Source organism: Caretta caretta, chromosome 1, assembly GCF_965140235.1.
Source record: "Caretta caretta isolate rCarCar2 chromosome 1, rCarCar1.hap1, whole genome shotgun sequence".
Classification (NCBI taxonomy): Eukaryota; Metazoa; Chordata; order Testudines; family Cheloniidae; genus Caretta; species Caretta caretta.
The window spans coordinates 243,673,169-243,699,940 of NC_134206.1; the positions used below are offsets into that span (position 1 = coordinate 243,673,169).

The following is a 26,772-nucleotide window of genomic DNA, read 5'->3' on the forward strand; positions in this document are numbered from 1 at the left end:
TGGTAAAGAAACCACAAAGGCAGCCACCAGAATGCTCTCAGTTCCTCCACCTTCTCTTTTTAGCTGTATGATCAGCCATTGCAAACCCCCTCCCCTTTCCCTCAGCCCAGCCATAGCAGATTCCAAGATAGCTGTATCTAAGAACGGATTGCTAATTGCACATTAGTACAGCATGTATACACATGCATACGTACACACACTTGTCATTCTTCTAGAAGTCCTTCCCTACAGAATCCCACATTTCTAATAGGTGAAATGATTTGTTCAGTACAAGCAACACTGAACACAGCCACTAATATGGGACATTCTGGAATGCAGCAAAAATGTCCCAGAGGCGAGAAGGGTTGTAATGCCCTGCAGTCCCGAGGCAGGAAACAATCAAGAAAGAAAACACACAACCCTCTCTGGATTTCCTCCCCACCTCCAAAGTCCCAAATAGTCCACATATATAGAAGTGTCCATTTCACCTCTGTCTGCAGGATGGCAGCTCTCTGTTCTTTAGCTGTAAGGGATTCTTTCAGCACCTCGATATGCTGCTTGCTGTCAGAGAACTGGTTTGTGAGGGTCTCCAGTTTTGTCTGCAAGGCCAGCAGCTCAGTGTCTTTGCGTGACAGCTCCTGTTTCACCTGACCAATCTGAAGAAGGAAACGAACATGGGGAAGAGGAAAAAGAAGAGAGGATCGATAGTTACCAATCTATACCTTTAACACAGCAATAAAAAATGATCATTCATAAAACTACCAAAGAAGAAAATGATATTCTAAAGAACAAGTCTTTCGCTGCCTGTAAGCCTAGCAGAAAGGTCTCCACAGAACATCAGGGGAAAAAGGGGGAAGTAAATCCCATTCAGTTAGTAAAAGGTATGCATTTAAATAGAGTGAAACCCATATTCAGCTATCCTATAATGGACAATCCAAAATCAACTGTTTACCAGGGGTAGTCTTTTAATGAAGATGCAACAGAACTGTACTGGATATGTACATTGCTCAGGTAGTAACAGTGCATTGTAAACACCTAAAGAGATTAGATATGTTTGGGTATACCTCTGAGTGATCTCTTTGATGGGTGTTTGCCTTTTGTCACTTGAACTAGTTTCTTCTGCCACCCTTTCAGCGCACCAATCCAAACCCATCTCCAGAGAGAATGTCAGTGAAACATACCTTTCATTTTTACATTTGGTAAAACTAGCATTTCACCCTTCCTGACATGAGAAACATCCCTTTATTTGGGAATCTTTCTTAAAGTGAGTCTGAGTCTAGTGTAAAACTATTAACACTAAAATTACAACAAATCATACTAAAAAAGCTGCTTTTGGAATTGCTATGCAATGAAAATCTCTATGCAGATTTAGAGTTCACTGAAGACAGTGGCAAAATTCCCATGGTTTCAAGAGACAGAGAATCTCAATGAATAATGAGTGAAAAATTTCATCTGCACAGTAGTGGGATAAGATTAAAAACCTCAGACTAAAAACAACCATCACCCAGGACACCTTTGGAACCAAACCTGAAGTCAAGAATACATGCTTAAAGAGAGGGATTGGTTGAGGCTACAAACTGACATAAATCAGGCTTATAATTGGAAATTTCTGGTTTTGCCTCCTCCCCTAAAAAAGGGCAATTTAATTTAGGCCTAACATTTTGATCAAAGGAGGAGGAACAGGTCCTTATAAAGCCAAACATGAACTATTTACAAACAACTTCCCCAGCAGTGCTGGAAACCCAAGCCCAACAGCATGCTAAATTCATGCAAACCAGAAAATGAAGCAGATTATAAACTAAAATGAAACTGACCAGTCCAATTTTGTTTTCCAAACTGAATGAAATACACATGAAAAAAGCATAAATCTTATTTTTTTAAAAGAATGAACTATATTTTAAAAAATGTCAATTTTAATAATCTGAGGTGTTAATGGCAATACAGATGTCTTAAAAATAATATTTTGAGTCCTTAGATGAAAGTAAGGAAGTGGACAAGTTTCCTTATATCTTGACAATACCCTGTTGATAAATGGATATTTTAAAAATCCTCTTTCTTGGATCTACTGCAGTTTTTCTAACACATCACCTCAGACCTGTGTGTCCTGGAGTAAAATGGTGTGTAGGGGAGATGACTGTAGGTGTGTAGAAACTGGGGACAGGTTAAAATTTCTTTCTCCATTTTTTAAAGGAGAAACTGGAGAGAAGTTAAAGAGAATTTCATTTAGAGGACTATTAAATGGTAAGTCATTAACTTAATTCTGACTTTAATGTTCATCTTACACTAGATGCTAGACACATTAGTTCTTTTTACTGATAGAAAATACTTCAATAAAAAGATTCCTCATTCCATTTAGCAGAGAGGCACCTAAGTGTGAATTGTAGCAGTTTCTGCAGTCAGCCTCTCAAACTTTTGTTCCTATATAACAACCAAAACCAAATGCATTAATTACCTTGGGTACAGCATAAGAAATGGAAAGGAATTACAGAATTTCAGGCTAGTTCAGTTTTCTTACTGTCTCTCAACCAAAAAAACCTTGTAAGCTTCAGATGGCACTACATTCTCCAATTCAGAGGCAACACAAATTAGAGTAAAATCACTGGTCAGTTTTGCTTTTGAAAAAAGACAATTTACTTTGGCTCCACCTGAAGAAGAGGAAATTTAGACTCTCTTAGCCCAGATATTTTAATTTGATGACGTTTTACCTGCATACAGATAATATGCAATATTAATAGTCTCAGGAAATGTCATAAATTCATTGTCCCCAGATCCAAAATTTCAGAGCCTTGAGCCCCCCGAGCTATCATGCTCAAGCTCTTTAGGAAGGAATGTACTGCATACCAATCAAAGCTGCACAGGAAATGAAGGCAGCCTGAAGTGTTCACATCTCTCTGCTCTTGAACACACACTGATCACCCAGAGCATTCACAGTACTTTCCAGTAAGGAAAAACATATACTGCAGAAATGATATAGGGCCAGATTTTCAAAAGAGAACAGATCTCATTTAGGCAACTACATCAAGGATATATTTTCAAAAGTGTTCAGCACCACCAGCTCCCACTGTTACATCTTTGGAGAGATATTCAAAGGAGCTCAGCACATGCTGTAGAAAAAACTATGCACTCATTTTGGTGCCTAAATAAAACTGCAGCTCTTCTGAAAAATCTAACTGCAATTTTGGGTGCTGAGCACTTTTGAAAATCTGCCCCAATATGACAGAACAAATAACCATCAAGTTGAATCATACTACTTAAGACAACAAATAAGGTATTCAGAGTGCGTTTTGAACAGTGATGCTACAGATGCCAAGCTGATGTGAACAAGAGGCAGATACAGAGCAGAGCAAACTGGTTAGTTCTACTGTCATGTAAATTAGCAGAGTGTAAAAGAAGAAAAGTGTAAGCTACCAGAAAGCCACAGACCTAGCAAAGACCCAGTGAATGGCCACTGCACACAAAGAGATGAATCTTACGGCAGAGACCTCAGCCTGGAGACCAGCCACTCTTTTTTTCAGCTCCTCCCCTTGAACCTCTTTGGCACTTAGTTCTTCCTTCAGTTGCTCTACCTGCCACGACATTGTTATTCTTTTCAATGTTTATCATTTGTTGTCTTCTAGTTGACCTATTTCAGCCATCATAGTGACGAAACGTGACAAAGAACTACACAGCAAGATCATGACTGGTCACTCATTCCCTCATCCTTGCTGTCATGATCAGAGGAGTTTGAAGTTCCTCTATTTTCACAAGTCCCCAGGCAAGAGTTTCATCACCATACTTATAAAAATTAACACTACAAACATGGTTACAGTTGGTTTATACATTTCAGATCTAGGGCATATTACCCAACCATTTTGAAACTGGGAGCAAGTAGAAAATTAAAACAGAAATAGTGAGAGAAAAATCATTTACTTCAAAGGTGTAAACTGGACTAATATGCCAGGAAGCAGCTGTTGATGTTAACACAAGCACATCATTAAAAGGACAACTATATACATTTATTAAGCAAGACAAGACAGAGGGATAGGAGAAGACAACAGGATTGTGGCTGGTCATAAGCCACAAGGGGGATAAGGCTGTTAAATCAACAAGGGGTAGGGAGGAAGTTGTCAGCAGGAGAGAAGAGCCTGTGATGTATGGAAGAGATCCAGAAATTTATCACAAGCAAATAGGTTCATCAAGTCTGTAAATGGGGAGGATGATGTGATGTGAGTTTCTAACACAGTGAAGGGGAAATAACTGGATATGGTAAGGTAGTACGAAAGCTTGGTAATTCAAATGGCCTTTGCATATGCCTAAAATGTTCCCCCCCTCCTCCTCATTTGCTAGTGGTAACTCAACAGGATAAAAAGCGCTATTTAAAAAACAGAGGCGTTTTCCCTGGGGTGAGTCAATGTACTGGAGTGGTGGAGGCACTAACAAGTCTTATTACCACATATATTTCTGCTTTAGGGTATTGTAATCTTGTGTTTAACTTTCTCCAACAGGTTAGAACTATATTGTTTAAACAAATCATTTCACTGAAGGACAAATACAGTGGTGAGCACTCCACAATATCCAGTAGAAACAAAATAGGAAGTGACCTTAAACTCTACAGTCCAGCAAGCAGTGTTGATACCAAGCTCTGTGCCAAAGTACCTGTGTTTCTCAGTGCCATCTTGCCTTGCAGCACAAACATACTCATAAGTTTGAAAAAATCTTGGCACCACTACTGAAGTAGAATCTGTTCATTTTATGATAACACTACCGGAAGGACAGTGCAACAGAAACTCCTTCACTACAGTTCATGCTCACCCCAGGCTTGAAACAACACTAAATCTCTTGGTCATGTCACAGTGATCCAACAGGTCAAATGGGAAGAAATATTTTTCTCCCTCCATAAAGTATTTTTAAAAGGCTGCTAAACTAAGAGCATGTCTACACAAACACTTACTGCACGGCAAGCTGGGGTGTCAATCTACAGCTCTCCAACATACCACACACTAACTGTCCATATGACCTTGCTGATGCCCACTAGGGAACTTTTAGTGTGCATCAGCAGAGTTCACACACACAGTTAGTAAGCGGCATGTTAGAGAATTGTAGCTCTACAACCCAGCTTGCCATGCAGTAAGTGTTTAGGTTAATTAAGGGCATGTCTACACAAACTATAAGAAGAACTAGATAAGAACCAAAGATATTGACAAATCTCACTTAAGTCAATGGAAGCTGTGAGTGTATATCTAAAGACAGAATCTGGCCCACAGTTCTATAGTTTTCCTTAAACATTCCATTTTCCTTTGTTAAATATTCTAAGGCTAGTCCAGTCATTTCAGAGTAGAATGCAGATGCCTCCTCTCTCCTATCTCCCAATGCTCGCAGTACAGGGCAGGTCCCAAATCTATCCCTTGATTCGATGACATGAGTAGGAGTACTTCTCCCACCTGTTCCCCAAGGCTCAGAACTCATTATGCTACTATCATTGCTCTCTAATTACCTTGTTTTTCATGAATTTGGAATGACTACGGTACACCTCCATTTGCTTCATTTCCTCCTCACGCTCTTCTGTGCTTAGAGCTCCATTTGACTTCAGCATCTGAATCTCCTCTTCCAAGTCACGGAGGCCACGTTCCATGGAGGAGATTTTTGAGTCCTGAAAAGAGTAAGAAGAGAGGGAAACCAACGTGCAGTTAAACGTCTCATTAACACACTGTAAGAGGAACAATGTATATGAGTGCACCAGTGTTGTAACTGCCCCTTAATAAACATTCTCTGAGTAATTACTCTGCACCTGTTTAAACATCATCTCTAAGCAACTAAGACTGACTGCCTGAGAGGGCACTTTTCTCCAGTTCTCTCCATTCTGCAAGCAAAGGAGTGTAAGCCTGTGAACTAGGCTGTTGCTATGGGTGGCATCTGAAGTGAACACTAAGTAAGAGACTGTGAAACAGTCACTTTGCAGTCCTGAGGTTATATATACACCAGAGAAATTATTATGGTGACAGTAATACAAATAATGATGGCACAGTATTAGTACAAACAGCAGTTTCATAGTGACCCTAAGCCATGGATGTGCCACAAGTATGGGAAAAGAGAGCTTGTGAAACAAGTTCGTCTCAGCTTCTACTGATGTGGTCTACGTGACAAATGAGAAACACAATAAACATCATAAAGCACGGAATGGATGCACTGATATCAATCTATTCCTGAGTGGATGAACATATAGTGATGCTAAATTAGTCCAAGCCTCACACATACTTTTTCAAATATTTCTACACAGTTAAAAAAATACATACATGTTACAAGTAAACAATCCAATCTGTTGTCTTTTTCATGCTGTAACAGAATAAATAGAGGTCTTCCAATCTACTTGATTTATTGTTGATTGTTTATTGTCTCAGGTGTTAGACATAACAGGAAGAAATGGTTAACCTATTCTGTAACTGTTGTTCTTCAATATATGTTGCATATGTCCATTCCATTTCATGTGTGTGCATGCCCAGTGCACAACTGTCAGAGATTTTTCCCTCAGCGGTACCTGTCAGGGTGGGTGCATGTGCCCTCTGCTACTGCATGATGGTATAAAGGACAGAGCTGCGCCCAATCTCCCTCAGTTCCTTCTTACCAGACAGACTCCAGTAGAGAGAGGAAGGAGAGTGGATTGTGGAATGGATACATGCAACACGTCTCAGAGAACATGATAGTAACTGTTTCTTCTTTGAGTGATTGCACAAGTCTATTCCACTTCAGGTGATTCACACAAGCAGGTCAATCTGGAGGGGAGGATCAGAGTCTACCTGAATAAAGACTGAAGGTCGACCCAACAAACTTGGCTTCATCTCTAGATTGCTGAGAAACATCATAAGAGGAGGCAAAGGTATGCAAGTTTGCCAAAGTCCAGAACAGGCACTTGGGGAAGAAGGGCATTTGCAACCTCTAGAGCTTTTGATGAATGTGCTAACACTCTCTTTGGAGGGTTTACATTGGCCAAGTCATAGCACAAATGTATACAAGAGGAGATCCAGGATGAGTTTCTTTGAGAAAAGTCGGGACCTGCCCTTCATCCAGTTTGCAACTGCCACAAACAACTGTGAAGATGATTGGAATGATTTAGTCCTGTCCAGGTAAAACACCAACACTATCCTAGTCTCCTCCTGACATCTAACATGTGAAGACTCTCCTCATCCTTATGAGTATGAGGTTTAGAGGAAAAAGCTGGTAAACAGATAGCTTGATTAATATGGAACCGAGACACCACTTTGGTGAGGAACTTTAGATGAGGGCACAGGTACAGCTTGTCCTTTTAGAAAACAGCATAAGGAGATTCAGACACTAGAGTTTGTAATTCATCCACTCTCCTGGCTGATATAATTGACAAAAAAAAGGCTACCTTCATTAAGAGAGGGAGTAATGAACAGGCAGCCAGCAGGTCAAACAGAGAACTCATTAGCTTCATTAACAGCAGATTTAAGTGACATGGATCCTCTATCCTCTTGGGGATATAATCAGTTCACAGCCTTTAGAAATCTGAGCCCTGGTCTACACTAGGACTTTAGGTCGAATTTAGCAGCGTTAAATCGATTTAAACCTGCACCCGTCCACACAATGAAGCCCTTTATTTCGACTTAAAGGGCTCTTAAAATCGATTTCCTTACTCCACCCCTGACAAGTGGATTAGCGCTTAAATCGACGTTGCCGGCTCGAATTTGGGGTACTGTGGACACAATTCGATGGTATTGGCCTCCGGGAGCTATCCCAGAGTGCTCCATTCTGACCGCTCTGGACAGCGCTCTCAACTCAGATGCACTGGCCAGGTAGACAGGAAAAGAACCGCGAACTTTTGAATCTCATTTCCTGTTTGGCCAGCGTGGCAAGCTGCAGGTGACCATGCAGAGCTCATCAGCAGAGGTGACCATGATGGAGTCCCAGAATCGCAAAAGAGCTCCAGCATGGACTGAACGGGAGGTACGGGATCTGATCGCTGTTTGGGGAGAGGAATCCGTGCTATCAGAACTCCGTTCCAGTTTTCGAAATGCCAAAACCTTTCTGAAAATCTCCCAGGGCATGAAGGACAGAGGCCATAACAGGGACCCGAAGCAGTGCCGCGTGAAACTGAAGGAGCTGAGGCAAGCCTACCAGAAAACCAGAGAGGCGAACGGCCGCTCTGGGTCAGAGCCCCAAACATGCCGCTTCTATGATGAGCTGCATGCCATTTTAGGGGGTTCAGCCACCACTACCCCAGCCGTGTTGTTTGACTCCTTCAATGGAGATGGAGGCAATACAGAAGTAGGTTTTGGGGACGAAGAAGATGATGATGAGGAGGTTGTAGATAGCTCACAGCAAGCAAGCGGAGAAACCGGTTTTCCCGACAGCCAGGAACTGTTTCTCACCCTAGACCTGGAGCCAGTACCCCCCGAACCCACCCAAGGCTGCCTCCTGGACTCAGCAGGCGGAGAAGGGACCTCTGGTGAGTGTACCTTTTAAAATGCTATACATGGTTTAAAAGCAAGCATGTGAAAGGATTACTTTGCCCTGGCATTTGCGGTTCTGCCTTTGCAAAAGGTTTCTGGGGAGGGCAGCCTTATTTCGTCCTTCATGGTAGGACACTTTACCACTCCAGGCCAGCAACACGTACTGGGGAATCACTGTAGAACAAAGCATTGCAGTGTATGTTTGCTGGCATTCAACCAAAATCACGCGGTGGGAGGAGGCAAAATGCGACCTTGTAACGAAAGCACATGTGCTATGTATGTAATGTTAACAGCAACACGTACTGGGGAATCACTGTAGAACAAAGCATTGCAGTGTATGTTTGCTGGCATTCAACCAAAATCACACGGTGGGAGGAGGCAAAATGCGACCTTGTAACGAAAGCACATGTGCTATGTATGTAATGTTAACAGCAAGGTTTACCCTGAAAGAGTGTAGCCACTGTTTTATAAAATGTGTCTTTTTAAATACCGCTGTCCCTTTTTTTTTCTCCACCAGCTGCATGTGTTTCAATGATCACAGGATCTTCTCCTTCCCAGAGGCTAGTGAAGCTTAGAAAGAAAAAAAAACGCACTCGCGATGAAATGTTCTCCGAGCTCATGCTGTCCTCCCACACTGACAGAGCACAGACGAATGCGTGGAGGCAAATAATGTCAGAGTGCAGGAAAGCACAAAATGACCGGGAGGAGAGGTGGAGGGCTGAAGAGAGTAAGTGGCGGGCTGAAGAGAGTAAGTGGCGGGCTGAAGAGAGGGCTGAAGCTCAAAGGTGGCGGCAGCGTGATGAGAGGAGGCAGGATTCAATGCTGAGGCTGCTGCAGGACCAAACCAGTATGCTCCAGTGTATGGTTGAGCTGCAGCAAAGGCAGCTGGAGCACAGACTGCCACTGCAGCCCCTGTGTAACCAACCGCCCTCCTCCCCAAGTTCCATAGCCTCCACACCCAGACGCCCAAGAACGCGGTGGGGAGGCCTCCGGCCAACCAGCCACTCCCCCACAGAGGATTGCCCAAAAAAAAGAAGGCTGTCATTCAATAAATTTTAAAGTTGTAAACTTTTAAAGTGCTGTGCTTAAAGTGCTGTGTGGCATTTTCCTTCCCTCCTCCACCACCCCTCCTGGGATACCTTGGTAGTCATCCCCCTATTTGTGTGATGAATGAATAACGAATGCATGACTGTGAAGCAGCAATGACTTTATTGGCTCTGCAAGCAATGATTAAAGGGAGGAGGGGAGGGTGGTTAGCTTACAGGGAAGTAGAGTGAACCAAGGGGTGGGGGGGTTCATCAAGGAGAAACAAACAGAACTTTCACACCGTAGCCTGGCCAGTCATAAAACTGTTTTTCAAAGCTTCTCTGATGCGTACCGCGCCCTCCTGTGCTCTTCTAACCGCCCTGGTGTCTGGCTGCGCGTAACCAGCAGCTAGGCGATTTGCCTCAACCTCCCACCCCGCCATAAACGTCTCCCCCTTACTCTCACAGATATTGTGGAGCACACAGCAAGCAGTAATAACAGTGGGAATATTGGTTTCGCTGAGGTCTAAGCGAGTCAATAAACTGCGCCAGCGCGCCTTTAAACGTCCAAATGCACATTCTACCACCATTCTGCACTTGCTCAGCCTGTAGTTGAACAGCTCCTGACCACTGTCCAGGCTGCCTGTGTACGGCTTCATGAGCCATGGCATTAAGGGGTAGGCTGGGTCCCCAAGGATACATATAGGCATTTCAACATCCCCAACAGTTATTTTCTGGTCTGGGAATAAAGTCCCTTCCTGCAGCTTTTGAAACAGACCAGAGTTCCTGAAGATGCGAGCATCATGCACCTTTCCCGGCCATCCCACGTTGATGTTGGTGAAACGTCCCTTGTGATCCACCAGAGCTTGCAGCACTATCGAAAAGTACCCCTTGCGGTTTATGTACTCGGCGGCTTGGTGCTCCGGTGCCAAGATAGGGATATGGGTTCCATCTATGGCCCCACCACAGTTAGGGAATCCCATTGCAGCAAAGCCATCCACTATGACCTGCACATTTCCCAGGGTCACTACCCTTGATATCAGCAGATCTTTGATTGCGTGGGCTACTTGCATCACAGCAGCCCCCACAGTAGATTTGCCCACTCCAAATTGATTCCCAACTGACCGGTAGCTGTCTGGCGTTGCAAGCTTCCACAGGGCTATCGCCACTCGCTTCTCAACTGTGAGGGCTGCTCTCATCTTGGTATTCATGCGCTTCAGGACAGGGGAAAGCAAGTCACAAAGTTCCATGAAAGTGCCCTTACGCATGCGAAAGTTTCGTAGCCACTGGGAATCGTCCCAGACCTGCAACACTATGCGGTCCCACCAGTCTGTGCTTGTTTCCCGAGCCCAGAATCGGCGTTCCACAGCATGAACCTGCCCCATTAGCACCATGATGCATGCATTGTCAGGGCCCATGCTTTCAGAGAAATCTGTGTCCATGTCCTGATCACTCACGGGACCGCGCTGACGTCGCCTCCTCGCCCGGTATCGCGTTGCCATGTTCTGGTGCTGCATATACTGCTGAATAATGCGTGTGGTGGTTAATGTGCTCCTAATTGCCAAAGTGAGCTGAGCGGGCTCCATGCTTGCCGTGGTATGGCGTCCGCACAGAAAAAAGGCGCGGAACGATTGTCTGCCGTTGCTCTGACGGAGGGAGGGGCGACTGACGACACGGCTTACAGGGTTGGCTTCAGGAAGCTAAAATCAACAAAGGGGGTGCCTGTACATCAAGGAGTATTTCAGGCAGGACTGCACGGAGGGTTCCAATAAGAAATGGTGCACCTAAGTTATCGTTGTTATTGGAACAAGGAGGTTAGCCTGGCCTCTGATTGATACATGGCTAGATTTACCTCGCTGCACCTTCTCTGTGAGTGACTGCAGTGTGACCTAGAGGAATGAGTCCCCTAGACAGGGGAGGAGGCAAATGAGTACAAAACAAATCTGGTCTATTTCTTGTTTTGACCCACTCCATCTATCTTTTACATCTTTGGCTGGCAGCAGACGGTGCAGAAGGACTGCATGCCATCCACATCTCATGGCTGCTCGGCAGAAGATGGTACAGTACGCCTGCTAGCCATCCCCATCTCTTGCCTGCCTGGCAGAAGATGGTGCAATACGACTGCTAGCAATCCTCATCTCTTGCCTGCCTGGCAGAAGATGGTACAGTACGACTGCTAGCAGTCCGTATCGCCTGCCTGCTCACCATAAGACGGTTCAATAGGACTGACTGCAGGACTAAAGAGAATGACCTGGTCAAGTCACTCCAAATTTAGTCCCTGCGCCCATGTCTGCCCAGGCGCTCCCAGCCGACGCGGCCAGGAGCACCTCGGACACGATGAGGACGACTACCAATCGTATTGCACCGTCTGCTGCCAGAAGGCAAGGGGTTGCTGCTACTGTGCAGCAAAGCCGTACCGCGTCTGCCAGCACCCAGGAGACATAGGGTGACGGTTACCTGAGCGGGCTCCATGCTTGCTGTGGTATGGCGTCTGCACAGGTAACTCAGGAAAAAAGGCGCGAAATGATTGTCTGCCCTTGCTTTCACGGAGGGAGGGAGGGAACGGGGGCCTGACGACACGTACCCAGAACCACCCGCGACAATGTTTTAGCCCCATCAGAGCGCTCCATTGTGACTGCTCTGGACAGCACTCTCAGATGCCCGATTGTTTGCCATTGCTCTGACGCTGGGAGGGGCGCTTACAGGGTTGGCTTCAGGGAGCTAAAATCAACAAAGGGGGTGGCTTTACATCAAGGAGTATTTCAGGCAGGACTTCACAGAGGGTTCCAATAAGAAATGGTGCACCTAAGTTATTGTCCTTATTGGAGCAAGAAGGTTAGCCTGGCCTCTGATTGATACATGGCTAGATTTACCTCGCTGCACCTTGACTGCAGTGTGATCTAGAAGAATGAGTCCCCTAGACAGGGGAGGGGGGGGAAGCAAATGAGTACAAAACAAATCTGGTCTATTTCTTGTTTTGACCCACTCCATCTATCTTTTACATCTTTGGCTGGCAGCAGACGGACTGCATGCCATCCACATCTCATGACTGCTCGGCAGAAGATGGTACAGCACGACTGCTAGCAGTCCGTATCGCCTGCCCGCTCACCATAAGACGGTTCAATAGGACTGACTGCAGGACTAAAGAGAATGACCTGGTCAAGTCACTCCAAATTTAGTCCCTGTGCCCATGTCTGCCCAGGCGCTCCTGATCGACCTCACAGAGGCGACCAGGAGCACCTCAGACATGACGATGACGGCTACCAGTCGTACTGTACCGTCTGCTGCCACAAGGCAAGGGGTTGCTGCTACTGTGTAGCAATGCCGTACCGCGTCTGCCAGCACCCAGGAGACATAGGGTGACGGTTACCTGAGCGGGCTCCATGCTTGCCATGGTATGGCGTCTGCACAGGTAACTCAGGAAAAAAGGCGCGAAATGATTGTCTGCCCTTGCTTTCACGGGGGGAGGGAGGGAACGGGAGGCTGACGATATGTACCCAGAACCACCCGCGACAATGTTTTAGCCCCATCAGGCATTGGGATCTCAACCCAGAATTCCAATGGGCAGCGGAGACTGCGGGAACTGTGGGATAGCTACCCACAGTGCAACGCTCCGGAAGTCGACGCTTGCCTCGGTACTGTGGAAGCGCTCCGCCGAGTTAATGCACTTAATGCACTTAGAGCATTTTCTGTGGGGACACACACACTCGAATTTATAAAACCGATTTCTAAAAAACCGACTTCTATAAATTCGACCTTATTCCGTAGTGTAGACATACCCTGATTGTCACAGGATCTGAGAAAAGTAAGCAGCTGCTTCTTCAGCATTCCTCTCAGGTCAGCTTGACCTCGGCCTAAAGCTTCAACTACTTTAATCACTTATGCTAAGTTAGTAACTTATGCTAAGTTATAAGAACAAACTTATTGAACATTTATATGAAATAGCATATAAGCACTTTTTTTAATAACAAGTATGGCACAGGTTTTTGGGGGCGGGAGGGGGAGGGGCAGGATTGTTAGGTATTTGGGAAGCCTCACCCATGCAGACCTGGCTGATCCCAAACCTCTCCCATTCAGTCAGGCACATCTGCCCCTGTCCCCGCACGCCCCAACCTGATGAGTCCCTGCAGCCTCCTCTTCCCTCCCCATGTGGCCATGCACCCCCACTCCCATTCAGACCCTGGCTCAATCCTGTCATCCCACTAACTTCTGAGCCCACGCCCCAGTCTGTCCCCCTCACTAGCCATTCCAGACCTCAGTCTGTGACCACCCCCAGCAGCCCCATGTGCCATATTCTGTCCTAAACTGGCTCCATGGACTAGGTGCTGTGATGAACTTCTACTTCTGGGGGAAATATGTGCCACTGCATACACACAGAAAATCCTTCCCCCCCACCGAAAATACAATCTTCCCCAGAAGTGCTGCAGTTCTACCTTTTGCCCATCAGAGGCTACTGTGGCACCAGAACAGCCTGCTGCATTCCTACTGTTGGCTATTCTGGCACCACAGTGGCCTCTGATGGGCAAAAGACAGAACTGCAGCACTTCTGGGGCAGATTGTATTTTCTGAATAAAAAAATAAAATTATTGGGGACACATGAATTCTGTGCATGCGCAGTGGTGCAGAAATCCCCAGGAGTAATACTGGATCAGCTCAACAGGCCATCTAGCCCAGTATCTTCTCTTCTGACAGTGGCCAGTGCCAGATGCTTCAGAGGGAATGAACAGAACAGGGCAATTGTTGAATGATTCATCCCATCATCCAGTCCCAGCTTCTGGGAGTCAGAGATTTAGGGACACCAAGAACATGGGGTTCCGTCACTGAGCATCTTCGCTAATAGCCATTGATGGACCTATCCTTTACTAACTTATCTAATTCTTTTTTGAGCCCAGATATATCACTTGTCTTCACAATATCTCCTGGCAACGAATTCCACAGGTTGACTGAGCATTGTGAGAAGAAGTTCTTCCTTATGTTTGTTTTAAACCTGCTGCCTATTATTTTCACTGGGTGGCGTCTTGTGTTCTTGCATTATACAAAGGCTTAAATAACAAACACTTTCCCACACCATTCATGATTTTATAAATCTCTATCATATCCCCCCTTAGTCATCTCTTTTCCAAGCTGGACAGTCCCAGTCTTTTTAATCTCTCCTCATATGGAAGGTGTTTCATACCCCTAATCATTTCTTTTGCCCTTCTCTGTACATTTTCCAATTCTAAAAACCAGTTACTAACCTTTTGTAACTGTTGTTTTTTGAGATGTGTTGCTCATGTCCATTCCATGCTAGTTGTGTGCATGCCACCTGCACAGTTGCTGGAAATTTTTCCCTAAGTAGTATCCATTAGCCCTCTCTGGAGTTGTGTCCATATGCGTCAGTATAAAGGACGCCACTGGCCCCACGCCCTCTCAGTTCCTTCTTGCAAGTAGCTCCAACAGAGGGGTAGAAGGGCTGATCATGGAATGGACATGAGTATCATATCTTAAAGAACAGCAGTTACAAAAGGTTAATAACCATTTTTTCTTCTTCAATTCTTGCTCATATCCATTCCATACTAGGTGACTCACAAGCAGTTTTCCCGGAGGTGGGCTCAGAGTTCATGGACATGTTGACTGCAATACTGCTCTCCCAAAACAGGCATCACCATGGGCCTGTTGGATGATAGCATAGTGGGAAGCAAAGGTATGAACCAATCTCCAGGTTGGGGCTCTGAAGATGTCCTGGATTGGTACCTGCACGAGGAATGCTGTAAATGAAGTCTGGGCTCCTGTGGAATGAGTGATCACAATGCCCAGAAGCAGAATCTTCGCTTGCTTGAAGAAAGCTCAGATACAGGTGATTTTTCAGGACGATATCCTTTAGGATGACACAGGTAGTCCTCTCATCCTTTCCACTATTGCTACAAAGAGTTGCGTGGACTTGCAGAAGGGCTTAATCCTCTTGATATAAAAGGCGAGGGTCCGTTTAACATCCAATGTAGGACGTTCCTCAGAGATTTTGTGAGGTTTTGGAAAGAAGACAGGTAGAAAAACATCCTGGGTGTTGTGGAATTGCAACACCATCTTTGGTAGGAAGGTGGGATGGGGGCGCAGTTGGACCTTGTCCTTGAAAAATACCACAGAATGGAGTTCTGACATCAGGGCTTTGATCTAAGAGGCTCTTCTGGCCAAGGTGATCACCACCAAGAAGGTGACCTTGCAAGAGAGAAGCAGTAGGGAGTATGATGATAAAAGATGAAAGGGAGGCCCCATGAGCATCAGCAGACCAGATTTAAGTCTCATGGGGGGGATCGGTTTTCAAACCTGAGGATAGAGTCTTTCAAGCCCCTTGAGAAACATGACTCTTCTTATGGGAGAACACTGATCTGCCATTCACTGGAGGGTGCAAGGCTGAGATGGCTGCCAAGTGAACCCTTGACAGAGCCAGACCCTGATGCTTTAGATGGAGTAGAGTGTCCAATATAGACTGCAGAGAAGAACGGGATGGAGAAGGTTCCATTCAGAGGCCCAACAAGTGAAATGTTTCCACTTGGCCAGGTAGGTAGCCCTGGTGGAAGGCTTTCTACTACCTAGCAAGATCTGTAAAACCTAATCCAAGCAGACTTGTTCTTCAGGGTCCAGCCATGCAGCTACAACATTGTCAGGTGCAGAGAAGTGAGGCCTGAGTGAAGCAACTGGTCGTGATCTTGTGAAATCAAGTCCAGGCAGAGTGGGAGCACGAGTGGAGCTGCCAGTGAAAGGTCCAGAAGCATAATGAACCAATGCTGGCATGGCCATGCTGGTGCTATCCGGACAACCCTAGCCTTGTCCCATTTGATTTTCAGGAGGACCTTGTGAACCAAGGGGATCACTGGAAAAGCGTACAGTAGCAGTCTGACCACAAGAGCAGGAAGGCATCGGATAGGGAACCATGCTGAGCCTGCACAGCGAACAGAACTGATGGCATTTCCTGTTCTGTCTGGTGACAGACAGGTTCACCTGAGGAGGCCCCCACCGCTGGAAGATGACACTGACTACTTCCAGGTGAAGAGACCACTTGTAGTGAGAGGAAAAGAATCTGCTGAGGCAACCCAACAGCGCATTTTGGGCTCCCGGGAGATGTGACACCTCGAAGTGAATGGGGTGTTCCACGCAGAAGTCCCACAGCTGGAGGGCGTCCTGGCACAGGGCTGAAGATAGAGCTCCTCCCTGCTTGTTGATGTAAAACAGTGAAGCAGTGCTGTCCGTCAGGACCTGCAACACTTTGCCCGAGATCTGGAGAAGGAACACCTGGCAAGCTAAGCGTATCGCCCTGAGTTCCCCTATGTTTATACGCAGGGAGAGTTCTTCCTGGGACCAGACGCCCTGGGTCCTGAGACCGCTGAGATGGGCTCCCCACCCCAAGTCTGATGCACCCAAGACTAAGGTTACCGACGTTGAAGGGGCAGCAAGGGATACCCCCTTCCATTACAGATACTAAGTCTCTCCACCAGGTCAGCGAAGTGCGGACTGGAGGCGGAATAGTGAGTATTAAGTCCGGGGGGGGTCTGCTTGGGGAGTAGACTGATGCCAGACAGATCTGGAAGGGTCTGAGGCACAGCCTTGCATACTGCACCATGTATGTACTTGCTTCCATGTGTCCCAATAGTTTAAGGCAGACCCTAGCAGTCATTATTGGGTGGACCGTGACCTTGGAAATCAGGTTTGACATAGCTCAAAATCGGGCTTCCAGTAGGTAAGCTTTGGCCTGGGTCAAGTCAAACACTGCCCGATGAACTCTATTCTCTGAACCAGGACTAGGGTTGACTTCTGCTCATTTATCAACAGACCCAGCACTTGGAAGGTGGCCCATACAGTACTGATGCTGTGTTGGACATGTGCCTGACCTTTGATCTTCTTCTTCTCTGATATGGATAGACCTTCTTCTATAATATGGGTAGACCTGCATACCTTGACACCTGAAGAAGGCTGCTACCACTGCCATACACTTCGTGAAGACCTGTGGGGCTGCCGATAAGCCAAAAGGAAGAGTGGTGAATTGGAAGTTGCGTTGACCCACTACAAACCTGAGAAATACTCTGTGATCGCGGAAGAGAGAGTTGTGGAAATAAGCATCCTTTAGGTTGAGGTCAGCAGTCTCCTGGATCCAGGAAGGGAATGTCAGAGGCCAGGGAGACCATGCTGAACCTCAGTTTCTTGATATATATGTTGAGGCGACACAGGTCCAGGATGGGCCGTAGCCACCTCCCCCCTTTGGGATTAGGAAATATCGGGAGTAAAACCTCTTTCCTCTCAAATCTCGAGGAACCTCCTCTATGGCCCCAAGATGTAGGAGGGCTTCCACCTCTTGGATGAGAATCTGCTCTTGAGAAAGGTCCCTGAAGAGGGACAGGGGTTGCACCCCACTTGTCTCTCCACTGCACTGGAGAACACCCTATCTTGGTGCATTGTTTTTTATGCCTCTTCCTTGGCACTGGGGATGGAGAGCAGTGCCGGGAAGAGCATAATGCCAAAGGAGTGCTCTTGCACAGGTATCGAAGTGCTCAGTGTCGATTCAGAGCAGTTCAGCTCCGAGGCTGGTTTGAGGGCTGCCTCCATAAGAATGGCCTTCAGCTGAATGTCTCTATCCTTTCTCGTGCGGGGTTTGAAATCCCGGCAGATCTGGCACTTCTCTTTAACATGAACTCCCCCAGACACTTTAGATGGCTAGTGTGAGGGTAACTAAATGGCATCCGCTTGCTGCACGAGGCACATGGCTTGAACCCCAGGGACCAAGGCATGCCCAGCCCCTGGGGCGAAAAGTCCCTTGACAACGGGGACAACTACTAACATTACTGTATACACTAGCTACAATAACTATATAAAATATGAAGAGAGAAAGTCCAAGCCACTGGGAAAGAAGCAATGCTATAGCAAGAGGGGTCATTCCAGCAACTGTCACGGGTGGTAAGAAGGAACTGAGAGGGCACGGTCCAATTTCTTCCTGGCCATGGGTCCCCGATTGGTGGCCATGACAGAGGCTTTAGAGGATACCAAGGGTGGTAGGCACTCAAAGGAGAATGGTGAGGTACATGATGTTACTGTGAAATGTATAAGCCAACTCTGAATCAAAAGATGAATCAGCCTCCTCCGACCAAGTGGAGGATTGTTCCTGGATGTTGGGATTGATGTCAGGAACTTGGAAAAGGTGGCCCTGGAGAGAACACAGCTGACTTCCCTCTGGATAGCACCGCATGAAAAGGCACATGCGAGTCCACGGTAGCACATGCTAGGACAAAGCCACCAATAAGGCTACAGTAGCAACTGCCTGTGCTGGGCGAGAAGTCTCTAGCATGGCCAATGAAACTGGTACCAAGAGACTCAGAAGGATCCCTAGCCACTGTATAAGGCTCTGAAGTCAACTGTACTGGGAAAGTCTTAGTGCTGAGACATCAAGGGCAGCACCGTTGCACTAGAAGGAGTCACTTACTGGCCAGTCTCAAAGGGCCAGGGCTAGTGCCAACAGTCCTGCCTGAGCAGTTGACTGCTTCAGAGAGTGCCTTGGTCTTGAACACACACTACAGTCTTTGTTCACACGCTTGCTGCTGGAATTTGAGCCAGGGGACCTTGATCTCCCGGATATTGAGTCCTTAGACACCATCTTCTGGTGCCTCTTGTTCAGTACCCAGGAGGGAGAATGGCCAGGAGGATCAGCAAGACCAGGAGGCGCACTTCTGATGGATTCCAATGTGTTTGGTACCTACTCTGAGCGGGAAGGCTCCAAGGGTGTGCACAGGACTGCCTCCATCACAGAAACTTAAACCTGGCCTCTTCTTGGTACTTGGTTTAAAACTCCTGCAAATTTGGCATCAATTGTGAATGTGAGTATCCCAAAATCACTTCAGGCAACTGGAGTGTGGGTCATTCACGGGCATAGTTTTTTTTTGCAAGAATGGCAGGGCTTGAAGCCCGATGATCTAGATATGCGCCAGCACCAGTCACCCAGGAACAGAAACTGAAGTGTTTAAAAAAAAAAAAAAAAACACTTTAAAATGAAACTTACTTTTGTAATTACAGTACCTAACATTATTGCTACTAATGTACTAAAACAAGTACCAAATATATACAAAACACAAAATGAGGAAAAGACTTGCAATAGCAAGATCACACACTTCAACAACCATTATGGGGTAGTCAGAAGAAATTATGGGGCATTGGGGGGTGCCCTTTATACCATTGTGCAGCAGCACGAGGCAGCAGAGGGCACATGCACTGTCTCAATGGGTTACAGCTGAGGGAAAAATCTCTGACAACAGTGCACATGACATGCACACACACACCTGAAATGGAATGGACACATGCAATCACTTGAAAAGGAATTGATGCACACAGAACACAGAGCCCTTATGCTCACTATTACACACATACCTATTCATTTATAAAATGCATCCTCTAAAAGCAGACGTGTCTGTCCTACTCAGTTTCTCCAAGGACTACTAGCAAACTCATTCCCCAGAAAAACTGTAGGGTTTGACACTACCCACCTTTCTACCCTATGCTCACCACATACTTCTTTTACTTGTTATTTTCCCCAGCTAGATGCACAGATTGATAAGGCTAGAAGGGACTATGATCATGCAGTCTGATCTCTTGCATAATATATGCAATAGAATTTGATTCATGCACATCTCAAAGTGTAAAAAAGGGGGTTATTGAGGCATGCACTGCAGCTAACAATCTGAGAGAGACAGGGGAAAAGACCAGATATGTTTTCAAAAGGAAAACTGGCTAGCCTGTTAGGAAGCATGGGGAAGGTATTGGGAGACTCCAAAATGGAAAAGAGAGAAATGGCTACAGAGAAAGTTAATACTGGAGAACAAGAGTGGGAAGTGGTGAAAAGGAAGAGTGTGAATACAAAGATGAGTAGGAAGAGAAAATATTTATTTATACTGCACGTTTCATGCACATTATGGAACATACAATCTGGCATACAACTACATGAAGTTGTGTAAATATATATGCAATCCATTTGTGGTCCTTGGGCTCTCTGATGGGGTGTACCTACCCCGCACCAGCCCTGAAAGGGTTAACTGTTGCAGGCTGAGGAAGCCCTGCCCCTCCGACTCTGGTGGGCATGCTTAGCCTGAAGGCAGAGTATAAAAGGAAGCAGCCCAGCTCAATCTGGGCAGGCTGCTGAAGGGGGAGGATACAGACTCTTACCAGGGAGCGGCTACAGGCCCCAACTATAGAGCCACAGCACACAGAGTTCCAGACAGACACCAGTCTGCCTGATGAGCCCAGAGAAGAGACCACGCTAACAGAAGGGTACACCCCTTGAGGACCCCAGAGACCCAGGGAAACCATTGAGCTTCGCCAAAGGAGAAAGGGTAAGAAGCAGCCCACGGGACTTCAACTTTCCTCCTATGAGTGAACTGGGGAACCAGTCACAGTGTTTTGGGAGTAACCCCACTGACTCAGTGGTAAGCTCCCCTCACCACTGCCAGGGCCCTACACTGGGACTCGGAGGAGCTGGGAGGACCTGTAGTAGCAGGATTGTCAAGTCCCCCTACCCTGGGCACCACACCCCCCTTGGTGGCACCCCGCTACCCCAATGAGCCAATAAGCCGCACTACCCTGAGTGGAAGGGCCACTTTATTGACTCCAGCCATTCGGTTACTCTTCCCTGAACGAAAGGGTCACTCTATTGACTCTAGCCATTGGGCCCCGCCGCCGTGTGGAAGTGCAACTTCATTGACTCCAGTTACTAGGCAATATGACCACATTTTACAGTAAGGGTCATCAACATAGGACCTAACCGGTTGTGGGACCGCCTCTGACCTTTCTTTTGACCACATGTGACCTGACACCCCATCACAGGGTGTACCTACCCCTTGTCACGCTCCTACAAGTTGTCTATGTTGCTCTAAATCCTGCATCACTAGTTTAAAGACCAAACCACAAAACTGCATCTAGCTATAATTCAGGATAAAGGTGTTATTGATGAATCTTTCTGGCTGAATCACCTGCTTCACATAAGGTGTTTTGGAATGCGAATATCTAATGTTGTTTTGCACTGTGTGTATCACCAATACCCCTTCAAAAGTTCAGAAAATACTGTGATGGGAAAGAATTCACACCACCATTAAAAGCATCCACTTATCTCCTCATACTGTCCTTATAATACAATGGATTATTGGCTGTAAACTATAAATCACATTCCAGGAAGATGAAAAGCAGACTTCTATCATGCCATGAACTAGTTCTCTAACCTGCCTGATCAATGAAAATCTCAAAGCTTTTTTTCATTAGTAATACTGGACCATGCATTGTATTTGCTGTTATCAGACTTCTCATGCTTTATGCTATCTGAAAGACACCATATTCCATTGAAAAAAAATAGGATCCCCCATCTGCCAATGTGGACTCTCTTACCTTCATCTCAATAACAGTTTGTAGAGCTTTTGTCTTGGCTGAGTCAGGGGCATTTTCAAACCGACGATGCATCTCCTATAACAGAAGAACAAGGAGGAAAGAGTGAAAACAATGATATTTCACTCCACTCCAGGGTGCCAGGGAAAGTTATCAGAATCTTCTCTCTTTCTAATGCAGCAGAATTCTACCCTTCTACAGCCTTCTGATGTTCCCAGCCCTTCAATCTTCCTTTCACATCATAGACAACAAGCTGCAGTCTAGTGAACAGAACTCTAGCCCAGTTACACAGACACAATAGAAACTTGGTCTTTGACTACCAAAATAAAAATATCCAAAATAAACTGTAAAACAGACGTACTCAAAATCTCTACTACCTTGCTGGTGAGTGAATCCTCTGTTTTTTGAAAGGCAATTGTCTTTACATAGAAGATAGAACGATTAAAGAAGATTAATAAAAACAGCAATCTGGTTTATGTTTAACACGCTGTTGTGAGCATCTGTGTTGATAATGCTCCTTTCCATATTTTCCACCCCCAGAGTAGCAACCACCTAGTTACCTATGATGAAGATCTCCCTACACAGAGGCTGAAAGTAGCTGAAAAAACATGATTGGATGACATTGCTCACAGAGGCTCCTCCAGAGGCTCACAATGTGCAAAGGGGAAGATGACAAATACCTGTGTGATATTTCTCTAGATATGTAAAGGGCATGCACTCTGGTTGCTAGAGTGTTCCACAGAGCTGCCTAGAGAATACAAATGGCAGCAAGCTGAACTGCTCTACACCACTTTGTAAGTTGCTATAGGATACAAATAGGTAGCTGGAGAAAAAACAGATCTGTTATAGTGTATCTATCTGTCCCTCTGCTCTGTATTCATCTTCAAAAATGAACAGCAGGTCCTTAGATGTTACATGTATGTATCACTATGATATTAAATACGAGAGAAATGCAGGCAACCAAAACAATGCCATACCCAAAGTTCACTGTGCTGCAGTGTACACAAATCTAAATTGTTACTGTAATTTACCTAATAAATAAATACTTGTATAAGCCTTAAAGTCATGAACATTTCCCAGCCCAGACAAAAAGTAATATTCACTCAGCCTTTCCATAAAAATGGTAATGAAAAAGATTGTATTTTATTTGCTAGTCAAAAAGGTTCCTTGCCTTCATATAAACAAGCAAGCAGAATTTGCAAAGCTGATTTATATAGTGCTTTCAAAAGATATGCAAAGATTATTTAAAACTCTGTCAGGTAGGTAGGTCTTATATTGCTGATAGGGTAACTGAGGCAGAATGGTGAACTGATTTGACAAAGACCACAATGGGAGCCTGTGTCAGAGCAAGATTTAGCAATCTGGAATTTATGTCTCAATCTCTAGACCAGTGGTTCTCAACTCTGGTCCACCGCTTGTTCAGGGAAAGCCCCTGGTGGGCCGGGCCCGTTTGTTTATCTGCCGTGTCCGCAGGTTTGGCCAATCGCGGCTCCCTAACTGAATTTTCCCTAACTGCCTCTGGCACACAACTTACATGAGTGTTTCCTGTATTATTGTTATGAGGAAATGCAGTAACTTGTTACAAAAGAAAAAAAATCTTTCCAAGATGTTCAATGAAAGAGGGAGACCTGGAAGAGCCAAGGGCAAATACAGAGACTCTGCCAAATAATTGTATTGTACAGAATGTTATTTTTATTCCAGAAGTACCCACTATGTGCTAGGTACTTTCCAAATATGCAAAAATGGTCCCTGCCCCAAGAATATAAAAACTGGAATAAAGACAACAATGACTAAATGGCAGAAAACAAATAACGCACCATAAAAGCAGCTTCTTTGAGGGGATGCCGATAGCAATCTTTATCTTTAAATCTTGCAACCTTTTTTTGAGAAGTTCTAACACCTACATTATTTGCAATAGGACTTCATTCTTTAGCAGAGGAAAAATTCCCACCAGCATAGAGAAGCCTTTTGCTTAGCCTATAAAATTCCACTCTGATTTTGTTGAGCTATAAGGTGTTGAAAATCACCATTTCCCATCTCTGGAGTATAGTATTAATGTTTAATTTTGCTCCCCTGCCCCAGCTACAGCATTGCCTGCACTGAGACCCCCCCAGGAGCAGAGACTCAATCTAGATGCTGCTGTTGCAGCAGTGGACCAACAGAGACAGACAGGCTGGGCTCCAAGACACCACAGTGGCCAGGAGCACCATCTCTACCCTCCCCCCGCAGGGGTGTGGCAAGAAACCATGGATCAGAGAAAAGGCAAATAATAAATTAATAATAGGGAACCAGGAGAGCATAAGTTCTAAACTTCAATTCTGGTGACTGTTGTTAATTCTGTACCCTTTCACGTCCTTTATTAAGCAATCACTGAGAGGTTATATAGTTAAGGGAAGAGAACTCAGCTCTTTAATATATCAAACCCAAATACCATGGTCTTACCACATTGACTCACGGAAAGAGTCTGCCCTATCTTTGTCCTTGGATATGCTGTCTGTTAAAAGGGAACACTGATACACTGATCACATACTATTTCCTACAAATAGTTCACAGAGGATAATTATAGGTTTCAGAGCAGCAGCCGTGTTAGTCTGTATCCGCAAAAAGAAAAGGAGTACTTATGGCACCTTAGAAACTAACACATTTGTTTGAGCATAAGCTTTCATGAACTACAGCTCACTTCATCGGATGCATTCTGTGGAAAATACAGTGGGGAGATTTATATACACAGAGAACATGAAACAATGGGCATTACCATACACACTGTAACAAGAGTGATAAGGTAAGGTGAGCTATTACCAGCAGGGGGGGACGGGGGGGGCCTTTTGTAGTGATAATCAAGGTCAGCCATTTCCAGCAGTTGACAAGAACGTCTGAGGAAGGGGGGGGGGGGGGAAATAAACATGGGGAAATAGTTTTACTTTGTGTAATGACCCATCCACTCCCAGTCTTTATTCAAGCCTAAGTTAATTGTATTCAGTTTGCAAATTAATTCCATTTCAGCATTTCCAATTCCTTGGAGTCTGTTTTTGAAGTTTTTTTGTTGAAGAATTGCCACTTTTAGGTCTGTAATCGAGTGACCAAAGAGACTGAAGTGTTCTCCGACTGGTTTGTGAATGTTATAATTCTTGACGTCTGATTTGTGTCCATTTATTCTTTTACATAGAGACTGTCCAGTTTGACCAATGTACATGGCAGAGGGGCACTGCTGGCACATGATGGCATATATCACACTGGTAGATGTGCAGGTGAATGAGCCTCTGATAGTGTGGCTGATATGATTAGGCCCTATGATGGTGTCCCCTGAATAGATACATGGACACAGTTGGCAACGGGCTTTGTTGCAAGGATAGGTTCCTGGGTTACTGGTTCTGTTGTGTGATGTGTGGTTGTATTTGCTTCACATTGGGGGGCTGTCTGTAAGCAAGGACTGGCCTGTCTCCCAAGATCTGTAAGAGTGATGGGTCGTCCTTCAGGATAGGTTGTAGATCCTCGATGATGCGTTGGAGAGGTTTTAGTTGGGGGCTGAAGGTGACAGCTAGTGGCGTTCTGTTATTTTCTTTGTTGGGCCTGTCCTGTAGTAGATGACTTCTGGGTACTCTTCTGGCTCTGTCAATCTGTTTCTTCACTTCAGCAGGTGGGTATTGTAGTTGTAAGAATACTTGATAGAGATCTTCTAGGAGTTTGTCTCTGTCTGAGGGGTTGGAGCAAATGAGGTTGTATCGTAGAGCTTGGCTGTAGACAATGGATTGTGTGGTGTGGTCTGGATGAAAGCTGGAGGCATGTTGGTAGGAATAGCGGTCAGTAGGTTTCCGGTATAGGGTGGTGTTTATGTGACCATCGCTTATTAGCACCGTAGTGTCCAGGAAGTGGATCTCTTGTGTGGACTGGTCCAGGCTGAGGTTGATGGTAGGATGGAAATTGTTGAAATCATGGTGGAATTCCTCAAGGGCTTCTTTTCCATGGATCCAGATGATGAAGATGTCATCAATGTAGCGCAAGTAGAGTAGGGGCATTAGGGGACGAGAGCTGAGGAAGCGTTGTTCTAAGTCAGCCATAAAAATGTTGGCATATTGTGGGGCCATGCGGTAATAGCTCACCTTACGTGATCACTCTCGTTACAGTGTGTATGGTAACACCCATTGTTTCATGTTCTCTGTGTATATAAATCTCCCCACTGTATTTTCCACGGAATGCATCCAATGAAGTGAGCTGTAGCTCACGAAAGCTTATGCTCAAATAAATTTGTTAGTCTCTAAGGTGCCACAAGTACTCCTTTTCTTTTTAGAGGATAATTATGTTAGCCAGCAGGAGAAGGCTAAGTCCTGTAGCTCAAATGGTAGAAGTATGTCCTGCAGTGTTGAAGATTCATGGTTTACACCCCACTGATAATACTAGGAAGTTGGAATTTACTATTAAGGGAGAGGAGTGCCACACAGGAGAAATCTGTTCTTACCCTGCTTCTACCACTGATTTTTTATAGGACACTGGGCAACTCACAAGCCAAAATTTTGGTTGGTGGCCACTAATTACATGTTCCTTATTTTCTGGTTGTCCAGTCTGAGACACCTGAGGCCTAACTTGCAAAGTGCTGAGCACTCACAACTCAAAATGAAGTCAATGGAAGCTCTGAATGCTCAGCACGTCTGCTAGTAAGGCAGTATAGTCTGGTGGAATGAGTCCACGACTGGAAGTCTTGAATTTTAATTCTGGCTCTGCCATTTGCACTGTGTGCCATCAGGCTACTCCCTTTGTATTTGTCTTAGTCTCCTCATCTATAAAATGGGGATAATGTTCTTATCTTTCACAGGCATTATGATGATAAATTCATTAAATATTTGTGATGCACTCAGACGCTACAGTGGACAAGCACCACAAAACATCAATGTAAATGTATAATTTCATATACGATCAGAGTTGGATGGTGACCAGTA

At 45.3% G+C, this 26,772-nt stretch overlaps 1 protein-coding gene across 12 annotated transcripts in view; it reads right to left on the bottom strand.

Annotated features, from left to right (window-relative positions):
• ERC1 (ELKS/RAB6-interacting/CAST family member 1) overlaps positions 1 to 26,772 on the bottom strand; it is a 538,100-nt gene that overhangs the window by 385,980 nt on the left and 125,348 nt on the right. For 8 of the 12 annotated variants that reach the window (XM_048828774.2, XM_048828736.2, XM_048828743.2 and 5 more), the window contains exons 4-7: positions 21,842 to 21,916; positions 5,453 to 5,608; positions 3,462 to 3,545; positions 468 to 635 (exon numbers count right to left, since the gene is read on the bottom strand). In XM_048828774.2, the coding sequence (XP_048684731.1) occupies positions 468 to 635; positions 3,462 to 3,545; positions 5,453 to 5,608; positions 21,842 to 21,916 (483 nt within the window). The remainder of the gene's footprint in view (positions 1 to 467; positions 636 to 3,461; positions 3,546 to 5,452; positions 5,609 to 21,841; positions 21,917 to 26,772) is intronic. The other 4 variants (XM_048828764.2, XM_048828771.2, XM_048828808.2 and 1 more) reach the window with 1 other exon arrangement.